Source organism: Lissotriton helveticus, chromosome 4_1 (genome assembly GCF_964261635.1).
Source record: "Lissotriton helveticus chromosome 4_1, aLisHel1.1, whole genome shotgun sequence".
In the NCBI taxonomy this organism is placed as follows: domain Eukaryota; kingdom Metazoa; phylum Chordata; class Amphibia; order Caudata; family Salamandridae; genus Lissotriton; species Lissotriton helveticus.
The window spans coordinates 420,265,442-420,279,232 of NC_136063.1; the positions used below are offsets into that span (position 1 = coordinate 420,265,442).

General features: G+C 44.5%; 1 protein-coding gene across 5 annotated transcripts in view; it reads right to left on the reverse strand.

Moving 5' to 3' along the window:
• The window catches only part of VPS13B (vacuolar protein sorting 13 homolog B), a 3,181,000-nt gene that overhangs the window by 1,376,322 nt on the left and 1,790,887 nt on the right, over nucleotides 1–13,791 (reverse strand). For 4 of the 5 annotated variants that reach the window (XM_078686964.1, XM_078686965.1, XM_078686963.1 and 1 more), the window contains exon 30: nucleotides 3,732–3,843. In XM_078686964.1, coding sequence (XP_078543090.1) covers nucleotides 3,732–3,843 — 112 coding nt within the window. Of the gene's footprint in view, nucleotides 1–3,620; nucleotides 3,844–13,791 lie in introns of those variants that run through there. The other variant, XM_078686967.1, reaches the window with a different exon arrangement.

Sequence of the window (13,791 nt, forward strand, 5' to 3'; positions counted from 1 at the left end):
AACTCCCTCCCCATCCACCTTCGACTGACCCAGGACCATCTCGCCTTCAGGAGACAACTCAAGACCTGGCTGTTCGAGCAGTAGCGGACCCCTTCCCCCAAGCGCCTTGAGACCCCCCCGGGTGAGTAGCGCGCTATACAAGTGTTATGATTGATTGATTGATTGATTGTGTGTGAAAGCTAGTGCTGAGCACATACTCAACGTTTCCAGAGTGATACAACAGGGACAGCCTTACAACCAAGAGTCCAGACCACAGTGCGGTTCGCTGCGCCCTAATGTGGGTGTACCCATGGTGGCACCCGACGGTGGTCCCCCTAGGCCAGGCACTGGAGGCTCTCCGGCTTGGGAACAACCGGGACGCTTTAAAGCGCCTGCAGACTGTAGTGCTGGCCTTCACAGCACATCATCTGCCTTTGTGAACATCATACTCGTGCTTCTGAAAATCACAGCACATCACTGGCCAGCTCAGGTCGTTTAATACAGAAGGGTGAGCGACGTTGCATTTGAGGGGATTTAAAGATGGTGACTGGCGCAAGGCTCTGTGCTGCAAGAAGGTTGTTGGTAGTGGCAAGCCCTGACATTCTATCACCCACTGAGTCAAAGGTGCCGCCAAGTTCTGTAAGCATGTACTGCCACACTGCAAAGGGTGCACAGCGTACACCTGTGTGGCCGTACACCCAGGAACATGTTACAGCACAGCCTGGGGAATATTACCGCACAGGCACGCCACGCAATGTATTACAGCAGGTCAAGCAGTATATTAGCACACACTCGTTGTTATCTGCAACTTTAGAGTTTTATTTTACTAAGCACCCAGGGACAGAAGAAAGGACTGTCCTCCTTGGGGCCGCCGAGCTGCTTTCCCATTGGTTACACTGATGATGGCTGGTGCGGTCGTGGCACTGTCCAGACTCAGAGGTCGGCGTGACTTCAGCAGGGAGTGGTGTCGTCGGGACCCTGCCAGTGTACCCCAAACACGAAAGGACTGACCCAGTCTAAGTCTCCTCCTCGTGGCGAGCTTCTGGTCCAGCGGGGGCCTCCTGCTCGCATGGCATTTGACTCGCTTCTGCACATTTGTCAACAAGATCTTTATCACCATCTGGGAGCGAAGGTCTCGACTGTGTTGTTGGGCTCTGCCACAGTCGAAGCCTCAATAATATAAATTCATTTAATTTTCTTTGTACAATGCTCGATTTTATAGTTTGGTTTTAATCTCGGACTTACGTTTACCACCTTCTTCTTGTTTAAAATGTTATTTAATGATCATATGCGATTAATTGTATTAATTTTAATTAATTGACACAAAATAAACTTGAACTCGTACTGATTAGGCAGGTGAACCTCATAGGGAGCAGGCCAGCCTGTGGCCCTACACTTTCTCAGACTTAGCGTATGGAATTACTTTGACATACAAGGAGAATGAAACTACAGGGAAATAATGTTATTATCGAAGGCTAATTCCTATGTTTTAAGGCAACTAATACAAGACATTGATGAAGTTATCCTTGCTGACTTTGTTACTGTTTTGCGTTTCATCTGCCCTGCAAAGACTCCAACAGCAAGCCCAACACTGTGGGATGAAGTCTTTGAACCCTTGTCAGTGGTAAAGTTTTCCCAAAAAAACTATGTCAACATGTTTAGGTTTCATATTTACCAAGATACAGCTGACATATCTTTAGAGACTCCTGTACCAGAATTAGCAATTGGTCTGGTAAACACAGTGGAAAGGGCATAGCCAGCAATGCTAGGGTCTGTAGTTAGATCTAGGCCTGGTAATTCTGAGCATAAACAACATAGCCTTTGTTTTGGTCAGTAACTTGCACATGTATTCCAGCAGGAAAGACCTGCCAGAGATATCCACTGTTTACCCAACACAATGTGTTATTACCATTTTAACCCACAGAAATTCTTAATGGTGTGGAAAAATGTTCAATAACAAGATTTCAAGCCATTCCTTCCCACCCCTTCATCAACATTTTACCAACATCATAACAAAGGGATTAGTTATTGGTTCTTCATTCACACATGTAACTGCTACTTTTATTGACTTTCACTAGAACAGTTACACCCATTTTTCTACTTTTACATTGTTTTCAGAATTTCTTGCGGTTTCTAGCTTCATTAGGCCCATATATTCTTTCTTTGGCTGTATTGCTGTTTGATGTGTACACATTCCTGGCAGTAAGTCTTAACCCCAATTCACAGCTGGTAAAGGGTAGGACAAATGTATGGAATAGCAAGTTGTCACCACAGGGCCCCACTGGATGAAGGGCATTAGTCACAACCTCCCGTGAGCCTGCCAGGTGGACTTCTTTCAGTCAGCCACATAGAGATGACTACCAAACAAGGAGTGAAGTCTGTGAACTGAGGTACTTGTGGTAGAGGCCAGGTCAACAAGAGTTCAAAACAAAGGAAAAGTACAAGAAAGAACAAGCATTTGCAATACAATAGGTCTTGCATTAATGAGAGTTTTAGCTATTGGCATTATAAATGACATTGCCTTTTATTTAGGTGTTGTTTTAAAAACAGATAAATAAAAGGCATTGTCATTTACAATGCCAATAGCTTAAAGTCTCGCAAATGCGAGACCTATTGAATTCAAATGCATTCAGTACCTGTGCTATAAAGAATTTTTTTAAAGCATTAGGAGAGAGCGTGTCTTGCCTGCAACAGCAGGCAGGACAAAGCTATTGAGAAAATAGTGCTCGGAGGCTATAATTAAAAGTCTACTGATTAACAACACATGTACCGGGGGTGTCCTCGTGGGAGGTTACAAAGAGACAAGGCGGTACTAAGGAGGGACTACTAAACATATTGACCAATGAAAAGCTACAGTTTACAGTGGACAATGACACAAGCCAATGCAAAACATGGGCGGAGAGTGGGAGGAGTTTCAAGTCCATATCGGAATACAGCATGCCTCGCAGAGCAGCGCATGCACTGCCCAGGCTCAGCCTAAAAACTTTCCTTACATGAAACGAAATAACAAGATAAGAGGTCTGGGATTACCCATATCAGTTTGCAGAAAAATAACAAATATGAGTTAGGAAGAGAGGAGACAGAAAGTATGTCCTGACGCTCTAATTAGGTTGGTATTCTCTATCCCTCTGAAATATGATCGAAAAGTTGAACAGCTGGGGAAATGAGGAAGACTGAGATACATGCAATGTACAGCAAATAAATTTGGATAAACATCGAAGGGTGGTGGTCAGGAGCAATGGTGTCTGAGTCTTCCAATTACTTTCTAAGAGGCTTGAAACCACCAGAAGCACTTGTCCCTCTTATCTCCATTCCCATTTCTTAGCAGATGAACACACAATATGAGATACCAAATCTCAAAAATATCTCCAGCATTCTGTAACGGCTTGTGAAGCGCACGTACACGAAAGAATGTACATTCTTAGGATAGATGAAAAGATTTTAGTAGTAGCTGTCAGGACTATGTTGTCATTGATGTTCACTTGCATTTAATAAACAGAATGCCTATGAGTAATGCTATCGAATATGTTACAGATTTATATCTAGTGGGCACCAAACTGAAGGATTATTTGCACCAGTTCTATGTTTTATTTATTTGCAATCAGATGTTAAAATCTATTAAAAAAAACCTCAGCAGAACATTTCAAAGCGAAACAGAATATTCTCACTAACGTTTCAGGTTTTAACTTCTATTGCAGGAAAATGGAAATTTCCCACCACTCCAGATTGTTGCCCTATAAACACCCACTTACTGGTAAATGTCTCTCCTGAGCACTGTTCTACTAAGAGGGTTGTCTGCTTGAGGAGCCATCGAGACGGATCCGATCTTGAGGACCAAGGTATCTTCTTTTATCACCTGATCAACTGCACAAGAGCAGAATAAAAAAAACACATTCAGAAAAAATATATTGACGACAATCAGGTCTCGAGAACAAGACAAAGATGAATTAACTGATAGCAAGCATATTCTTCAGAAAGGGATCAACATTTTCAAATATAATCAAAGCGAGAGTAAAGTCAAATGTGGGGTCAAGTTCCAGGAAGCAGGAGTAGAAAAACAAATAAGATAGCCAAACGATATTCCTAGATTTTAACCTTCAGGTGCGCCTCAGGACAGCGTTTTACTCAAGGCAAAACTACTACTTTCACCCTTTCTTAAAATACCTGCGGAATTTTTAACGGTTTTGAAAATATTCCAGGTATGGAGTTAGAATAGTAAATACGCCACCTTGAACATTTTGGAAAACACTGCACTTTCCTCAAGTAATCTAAGACTCGGGTCACAAAAGTAGCAGCCACTGGTGCCTTGATGACATTCTTCGTGCTGGCCAGACAGGAAAGATGGGGCAGCATCCAAGCAGGTAGCTGCTCTCCAAGTTAAACTATTCTGGGATCAGCAAGATATGTGAAACAGTGACATGTTTGATGGATGTCAGGTCGAAAAGATCCACTAATAAAAAATGCAGAGCTTAAAGCAGGCAACTTTTTGTATATTTGCATTGTGTATAAGGTTCTACACCCCTAGGTCCGAGTCACTACAATTTACAGGAACAAGCCTAAGAATAAGCAAATAGGATTTGAATGCGTGTTTATTACAGTAACTTTTCGTATACGTTTGTATTGCCATTTTCAGAATCACAGTAATAGTACTCACGTAGTTGTGTAAGTCACAGTGTCTCAAGGAGAGAAAGCACGTAATTACCCCCCGCCCCCCGCCCTCCAGCTTCAACATAAACTCAACACGTTCAATGAGTACAGTGCAGTGATGTCAGTATCTCTGGGCAGGTGCGATGAAAATGTTTTGCTGATAGCGGTTACCAGGGCAGTGCGACTGGTGCGGCCGCACTGGGCGCTGATCTGTGGAGGGGGGCGCGGTGTTTAGTAATAACTAAATAAAGAGATATGAGGTGCACTTTTGCTTGGTGGTAGTGTGAGAATCCGAGGAGGCGGTCATGGGGTGTGGCGGCGCCATAAATGATTGTTGCACCGGGCGCCATCAGCGCAAAATCCAGCCCTGGCGGTTGCACAACATAGGCTATACGTCTTTGCACCATCTATTTTTGTAACCCTGCTATTCCAGCATTCTCAGTCCCCTATTTACCTCCGGTGGCAACTCATCGGGTGGGGGTTGCAATAGTTACGAGAGCATTGCCACCCAAGCCTGCAAATCGTCAGCTAGTTTGTCTCTGCGTGTTTTAGGCATATCCTTTCTACGCATTCACCCACTCAGTCATGTCTCTGCGTGTTTTAGGCATATCCTTTCTACGCATTCACCCACTCAGTCATGTCTCTGCGTGTTTTAGGCATATCCTTTCTACGCATTCACCCACTCAGTCATGTCTCCCATGCAGTGTGTGTATTTAGGCACCATCGGCGAGAGCCATCCTATTGCAATCTTGCGCTTTGCCAGCCCTTGGCCTAGGATCAGTGGTGGCACCTCCGCTAAGGTGGAGGAGTGTTGCCCCACTGCAAAAAAGGAAAAACGAAATGACAATAATGATATAACGTATAATTATTGTCATTTTATTTTTCCTATTGCATGCAGCCTGTGTGCAGAATGAGGAGGGCTGACCAGAGATGGGGAGAAGTGGTTTCCACTCCCAAAGTGCACATGAACTGTTTGGCTGGCCCTCTTGGGCAGCGCTCCGGGTATATGGCTTGGGTGTTCATGACAGAAACTTAATGGTATTATTATACCTATGTTGCCATAAAGGAGCAGTCTCTCAGAAGGAGTAAACGTGGGCAGCCATGAGTGTTGCACTGGATGTTTGCATACTCCTGAAAGTCTAACTTATATAAGGAGTTCATTTCATAAAGATCTAATGAACATGGTGAATAAAGACCGGATCACAGGGAGTCATATTGACTCAAATAAACCGCACAGGAGGCCTTCTTTTAATGTGGAAAGAGAACAATTGATGGACAGAATGGAGAACAATGTCATACATTCACCTCAGTACACAGATCTGGCCCTAAATCCATTGTTTTTTTGTTCACCATGCCATTCCAGTTTGGACCCAGCCATATGCAAATCAGTCTTGACCCTGCAACTAATGGGAACAGTCCAGCCCGCACTGCCAGGCCAGGTCCTCCCTGGACTGGAAACAAGCATCTTAGGACCGGTTTTGGGCTTTCAGCCCTCATCAGCCAGGATAACTTGACTCCAGTGGCATGGAGAGTACGGGACCCACGTCTGGGCATACCCGTCCCACTCGGGGTGACAAATGCAAAAAGAACAATTGAAGGACAGAAAGCAGAACAAATTCATACATTCACCCCAGTATAGAGATCTGGGCCTTCGTTTAATGTGGTGCACAACTGCAAACAAAAGGCAATATTTAAGGATCTCAGTTACAGTACGGCCAGTAAATAGTTGTAATGTGAAGAAATTGCTGTGATTTTTTTCTAGAATTTTTAATTCGCCTGTTGGTGATCACTGTTAGGCTCAGTTTGTTGATAAAATATTGGAATTGCCATACAGGTAGTCTGTGGGTGGGCCGGTGTATATGGGCCAGGCCTAAATCAGACCAAGTGCTAGCTACAAAGCCAGGTGATTAACTTCCACACAACAACCACCTAAAACATCTTAAACCCAAACTGTCCCTAGGTTGTATCAAAACTGGAAACTGTGCTTTGATTTACTCAGCAATCCACAAGTGAGCACATCAGTCTCCACAGAAAAGTACTGTTACATTCAAATCGATAAAAAAGCAAAAGCCTGTTCAGTTGTTTCAGTTAAGGACGTTGGATAATTTGAAAGTTTTAGGGGTTTAGGCAAGCCACTGCATTTTCTTGCCTATTCATTTGTGTCTAATTGATAACACAATTAACACAAATAAATATTCACTGTACGCATCATAACATGTATTGCAGTGAGGAAAGATCAAGGAAGGTACAGTAAATTAATCAACTAGTTACTCCAAGTCAAAGTAGTAGAGTGCTTTCCAGGGCAAACTAAACATGTAAACATGACACGTTAGGTTAGCAGTCAGGTCCCACTGGTCAGGTCACCCAGCAACAAATACAAAGAACCATGGGGACACTTTTAACAGCTTTTATACAAAGTGCTTTACAGTCATACACAAGTGTACACAACAATACCTTACATTACAGAATAACATTGTTTCTCATTTTATCTGCCTTAGGAGGATGAAATGCTGGGCCAGCTTGACTGAGATTCACACCTATGACCCTGAGATAATGTGTGGCCTAAAATGCTACTGTATACACACCCGCTGTAACACTAATAACTAATGAGAAAAAGTGCCTCCTACATCAGCACCTCCTGGTAAGAGAAGATGGTTCAGAGTATTACCTCCTACAGAGAAAAGATGTTACTCACGACAATGAATTCCCTTCACAGGTCACATTCCTTCATGTTCGCATGTCCTTCAACCGTCCCTACATCTACAAAGGGCTCGTCATGGTCCATGGTCCCTACCTGGCTGGAAAACTGAGGCCTGCTGTTGCTTCTACAGAGACCAGAAGCAAACACATTCTGCGCCTTGATTTCCTGAAATGTCTCCTCGGGCCTCCTCTGCGGCCTGTCCTTGCCCATGGAACTCCACGTGCGCTGTGGTCTGTGCTTCTGCCAGAGTCCTCAGAGCTGTTTGACTTTGCCGGCCCCCGGGGGAAGCAAGGGTCGCAGACCAGTCTTCCCCCAGGGCACTTCGTACAGGCTGGAAGGACAAGGTGGGAGGGGGTTCAAAGGAGGGAGTTAAGGGGCGGGAGTAGAGTGGGCTATTAAGGTGTCAGGAAAGGAGGATCCGGCCTCTTCCTGACACCTAGCACCACCGGGTAGGGCAAGGAAAAGTTAGTCCACCCTACAGGTTATAGGAGAGAGGTGCAGGGAAGGGCTCAAGCATGCCAGTTTAGGACATGTTGCGGGGCACTAGGTCAAGCGATATTTTGGATGGGTGGTGAGTCACATACGGGCGGATCCACCCCTCGGGGGTGTGGGGAGAAGGTCACACAGGTGACTGATGACGGGGTGCGGGATGCAATGAGCAACGGAAGAAATTCAAGAGAGGATGTTTTGGAGGGCAAGTGAAGGTGAGAATGGGGATATGGACGAGGTTGTAGAGTGAGAGGGGAGGAGTGAAACAGGTGTGATGATTTGAGGATGGATGGGGAGAATGAGTTATGGTTATGATAATAGTCATATATTTGCATTTATGGGTTGTTGTTAAAGTTTAACTGTTGCAACCTTGTCCTAATAAATAGCTATTTACACTTCAAGAAACAGTGTGGAGAGGAGTTATTGTGCAAATTCTTTCTGCATTTAAGCCTGCACTGTTAACCCCCACCCTTTTCTACGTGTTCCTCAGGATCGCCCCAATTGCTTGTCTGTGCATCAATTTTTTGTGCAAATTTTACTTTGCAAATGTTTCCTTTTCATCCACAAATTTATGAGTTAAAACTTGTGCTGCATCTTGTTTATTGACTTCTTTGGCTATATTTTACAGTGTGCTATTACCATCGAGTGAATTGTTGTAAAATAATTACAATAAAAATAAATATCTAGATAGGTTTATGCAGCTGCAACAATATATTGCTACAGATAATAATAATAATAAAACCATTTTTAATGCGCCTGGCTACACAAAACAGTGTGTCCCCGCACTAAATAGTGCTGGAACGCCAGAGGTAAGAGCGAGAGTGAGCCAAAAAGGTGCAGAGGAGGGAAGGGGGGTTAAGCAGGGGGGAAAAGGAATGTTTTAAGTTTTCCCCGGAACCTAGTTTCAGAGGGTTCCATCCGAAGGTCGAGCGGGAGTTCGTTCCAGCATTTAGAAGCCAGGTATCTGAACGAACACCCACCCATCCTAGCTCTGGTGATTTTGGGGAGTTTAAACGTCATCGTTCCGGATGATCTCAGGTTCCTGATGGGGCGATGTATAGTGAGAAGATTTTTCAAATAGTCCGGACCTTTGCCATGGGCGATCCGATGCACAAAGCAGAGGGACTTAAATTTGATTAGCTCCTTAATAGGGAGCCAGTGGAGTTTAGCCAGAGCGGATTTCCCAGATGCTCTGCGAGGGAGTCTGAGCACAAGGCGAGCGGCGGCATTCTGAGCACACTGGAGTTGGTGTAGGCCTTTTTTGCTCAGGCCCAGAAGCAGAGCATTCCCATAATCAAGGTGGGGGGTCACCAAGGCGTGGACTATGGTCTTTCTGGATTCGATGGGAAGGAGGTCTAAAACCATACGGAGAACTTTCAGTATGCTGAAGCACCTGGCTGTCACTTTACTGACCTGAGATTTATAGGAGAGATCTGAGTCAAGAATAATGCCCAGATTGCGCACCGAAACCACAGGACAAGGTGGGATACCTAGTTCCGTAGGCCACCACATGTGTGACCATGCTGAAACTGATTTCCCTACCACCACCAGCTCGGTTTTATCGCCATTGAGGCGCAGGCAGTTGCTGTTCATCCATGATGCCACTGATGATAGACAGTTAGAGAAATTAGTGGCATCTTCTCTGTGGTCGGGCGTGAGTTTGAACATCAGTTGGGTGTCATCAGCATAGCTGACAATGCCCACCCCCAAAGCTTTACCTATGCAAGCCAGGGGTTCCATATAGATATTGAACAAGGTAGGGCTCAAACTCGAGCCCTGGGGAACCCCATGGCTTGCTTTCCTAAGCGAGGATTTGAAAGGGGGGCAGTGCATCTGAAAGCTCCTATTGGCCAAGATAGTTAGTAAGATAGTTCATATTACGGTTTTGTTCTATTTCTGAATTGGGGTGAAGTATTTTCCTCGTTATATTCTTGGAATGGCCTTAAGTGTGGTGGGTCCTGCTAGGTCTCGGACCCGGCAGAAATTAAAAACGTACTTTGAAACAGGTCCCTGTAGGACCTTACAATCATGCCTTTAACTTTACAGGTAAAAAAAATGACGCATTTATTAACAATGACAAACACCATTACGATAATCCTTGTCAGTGGAAAAGTCCTTATTTACATTAAGCATGTCTTACCTCCTTGTACATTTCCTAAGAGCATTTGCTTTTTCCAGATGTTGCGTTTCTGTATGTTTTACATGCAATATATGAGTCAGGTATATTGTGAACTGGGCCGCCTACAGGTGGTTTGTGTGAGTTTCGATGTGGGTGGGTGTAGGGGCGCAACCAGACCTGAACATCAGAGGGCCTAACAGGTCAACCAACCGGGTCCAAGATTTATTTCTTTAACCCATTTCCTCCATCCACTAGGTCTAATGAGAGATGAAAGAAAATCGGTGTTGTGGATGAGGGCAAAATAAGGTGTAATAACTACAGATAGGGATTGTAGAGTCCTTCCTTGGACATGCATCATCTGTGGAGCCTGACATTAGGAAGGTAGGCAAAAGAAGACAACATCCTCTTCCTTAATCATTGTGAGAGGAGTCACAGAAAAGCGTATACAATACAATAGGCAATACAATTATGAATGACCTGGATCTTCTCATAGAAAAAACAGAGGCCAAATTGTGACAAACAACTTGAGAGGGGGAATGGGTAAATTGGTGAGATTGGAGACTGTCTGGGAAAAAAACTGTTGAGGATTTGGAGGCCTGGAAATAGCATTTGTGAAAAAAGAGGTCTTAGTAGCTGTAGGCGGTTTGTATGGTAAGAGTTGTTGACATTTATGAGGTGCCTCAAAAGTCTGAAGAGAGAGGAGGGAGAGAGGGAGGGGGAGGGAGGGATAGAGACAGAGAGGGAGAGGGAGGGGGGGAGGGAGGGGGGAGGAGAGAGAGAGAGAGAGAGAGGGAGAGGGAGAGGGGGAGAGGGAGAGGGGGAGAGAGAGGGAGAGGGGGAGAGAGAGAGGGAGGGAGGGAGGGAGGGAGGGAGGGAGGGAGGGAGGGAGGGAGAGAGAGAGAGAGAGAGAGAGAGAGAGAGAGAGAGAGAGAGAGAGAGAGAGAGAGAGAGAGAGAGAGAGAGAGAGAGAGAGAGAGAGAGAGAGAGAGAGAGAGAGAGAGAGAGAGAGAGAGAGAGAGAGAGAGAGAGAGAGAGAGAGAGAGAGAGAGAGAGAGAGAGAGAGAGAGAGAGAGAGAGAGAGAGAGAATGTTTTATTTAAGCAAATTCCTGATCTTTGCCTTGTAGGAATTCTCACAGGGTGGGGAAAAGTAAAGAGTGTGTGTGTATGCTCAGCACCAGCACTTATTTGACATCACCGGCACTTGGAACAGCTGCTCATTTAAATATGAGCAAAAAAACAGTTATTTATTAATTCAATACATGTTTTAAAACAACTAATACTAGCCAACCCAAACCATTTTTAAAGCTTGGGGCCTTGAACAGTCTGAATTCTCACACTTGCAGCAGTGTGATGGTTAGCAGTTGTGTACGTTTTCTTATTGGCAGTGCTGGCAATGTGTTGTACAAACGGCGGTGGCCTCATCACGGAGGCCTGGCACTCATTTGTTTACAAATTAAGCACTGCTATATGTATGTATGTGTGTGTATATATATATATATATATATATATATATATATATATATATATACACATATATATACACACACACACACACACACACACACAAAGGATTCTTGTCATCAGAAATGCGTCTCTCTTACCTCAGGGGTTGAGGGTGGACCTGAGCAATAAATATTTGCCTCACCTTTACTACCTCGTGTCCCTGCCTTCGTCCATGGAAGCTGGATTGCTTGGAGATATATATATATATATATCCGAAGGCAGGGATAGATATATATATCCTACTATAGGATGAAGTAATGTGCCTTTAATTTTAATGAAACAATTGAACGTACTGCAAGTAAAGAGTGACGCTCGCATTCAGGACTTCATGTCCCAGCATCTATCAAAACCTGCGCTGAGCATACGCCCACTGGGGGGCGGTGACGTAATTAATTAAAGCTGTAAAATTACAGGAGTGCGAGGCTCAGATGTTTCATTGCTGGCAGCCCGGGAAGAAGGGGATTCTTTCCTCGAAACGCGTAGCAATTGCAAGTATTAAGAGCAGGAAGGCAGACTGCATTAAGGAGCCGTATGGCGAGGCTCTGTTGCGTGACCTCCTAATGCTTTCAGGGCACTTTGGAATATATATATATCCTGGCAGAACATTGCATGCTGGGACCAGTAGTTCCTATCCACATTGGAGAAACCCGAGCAGGTGACACTGATTACGGCTAGGGGGAGGAGCTAACCTGAGTATTTACCTGATCATGGTGGGGCAGAACTGTTAAGCGGCGCACTGTTCTCCCGTATCACATGCTGGGCGCTGAGGAGGCCACACGGCCGAAATGCATACGCCCACCCGCGCTATTGTGCTTTGCTGCATTAAAGATTCTCCGTTGTGTTCCCCCCAAGTGGCCTCAGACTTTCTTTTTTGGAAGGTGATTGGATATATATATATATATATAGATATATATATATATGTATATGTATATGTATGTATGTATGTTGAAAAGCCTTGAACCTTACTATAAGGAATTAACATTTTGCTAAAAACTTTCTTCTAGACGCTGAACTCACAACTACAGGACTACAAAGTCCATCATGCACCTGAAACGGAACTTGTAAGCAAACGCCCACCTATGCGAGCATGTCAATAAAAAGGAAAATTCTATAGGTGTGCGTTCAGCGTTTTGATGTTGCAAGCCCAGGAAGAAGCGGCGTGTAGCCGCGAAACGCGTTAGCACATACAGTAAAACAAAAGCTGGAAGGCAGGCTGCTTTGAATAGCCGGATGGTGGAGCAGTGCGTGTGACCTCTCAAAGCTGGGGCATTTGTGAGAATATATATATATATATATATATATATATATATATATATATATATATATATATATATATATATATATATATATATGGCACCGACTGACTAGCGCTCCCGCTGCGACAGGACAATTTGTATGCTGTATATATATATCCATTTTCACCGGCTCACATTGCCTAAACATGTGGCATTGTGGGAGTTGGAGTACTACGATGATCGTGAGCACTACAACAGGTGGCCTGTAGATCATAGGGGAGGAGCCAAGCAACACCAGCATTAGAAATCAGCGGGAAGCACAGACCGGGACATTTGGTCGGGTGTAGGGCGCTGAGGAAGGCGCAAAATGCCGAAATGCATTCGCCGCCACCGGACCTGATCTCCTCAATAAAGAAGCCTCTCCAAAGTACCTCTCCTTTGTGGTTGTCGCCTTCTTCGTAGTGTGGATGGCAGTTCTGAATATATATATATATATATATATATATATATATATATATATGGCACCGACTGACTAGCGCTCCCGCTGCGACAGGACAATTTGTATGCTGTATATATATATATATATATATATATATCCAAGAAAACAACTCCGGTAGGGGAGTCCCCGACCCTTCAGGGCGGCCTCTTAAAACCGGGCACGGAGAGAGGCACCAAGTAAGAGGCCCATTTCAGTAAACAGAAAGCCTTTTAATCGAGCTCACAGCATTCCATCTTGTCCCAACTAGTTTCGGCACCTTTGGCCTAGATCACGGGCAGGAATCACACCAATAGTGTCTATGCCTTCAAATTTATAACGGTCCTGGTCACCTGACTGATTTTCTCATACAACTTCCAGAATGCACCGTTTTCATATGGGTAAGTGGTGGCAAATCCCTCATAGTCTCGGTCAGCCAAATTACGCTGTTCTTCACCCTTGTGGATTCTTGATGGTAAATGTTAATAACGTCCCAGTGGTAATAAGGCAGGGTTCCTTGTCACAGCACAGTGCTCAAATAACACATTTGCTCGCATTCCACGCTTCTGCAAACTGAACGATTGGAAGAGGAGTCATCCCCGACCAAATCCCTTCCAGCGCTGCCTTCATTTTTACCTCACT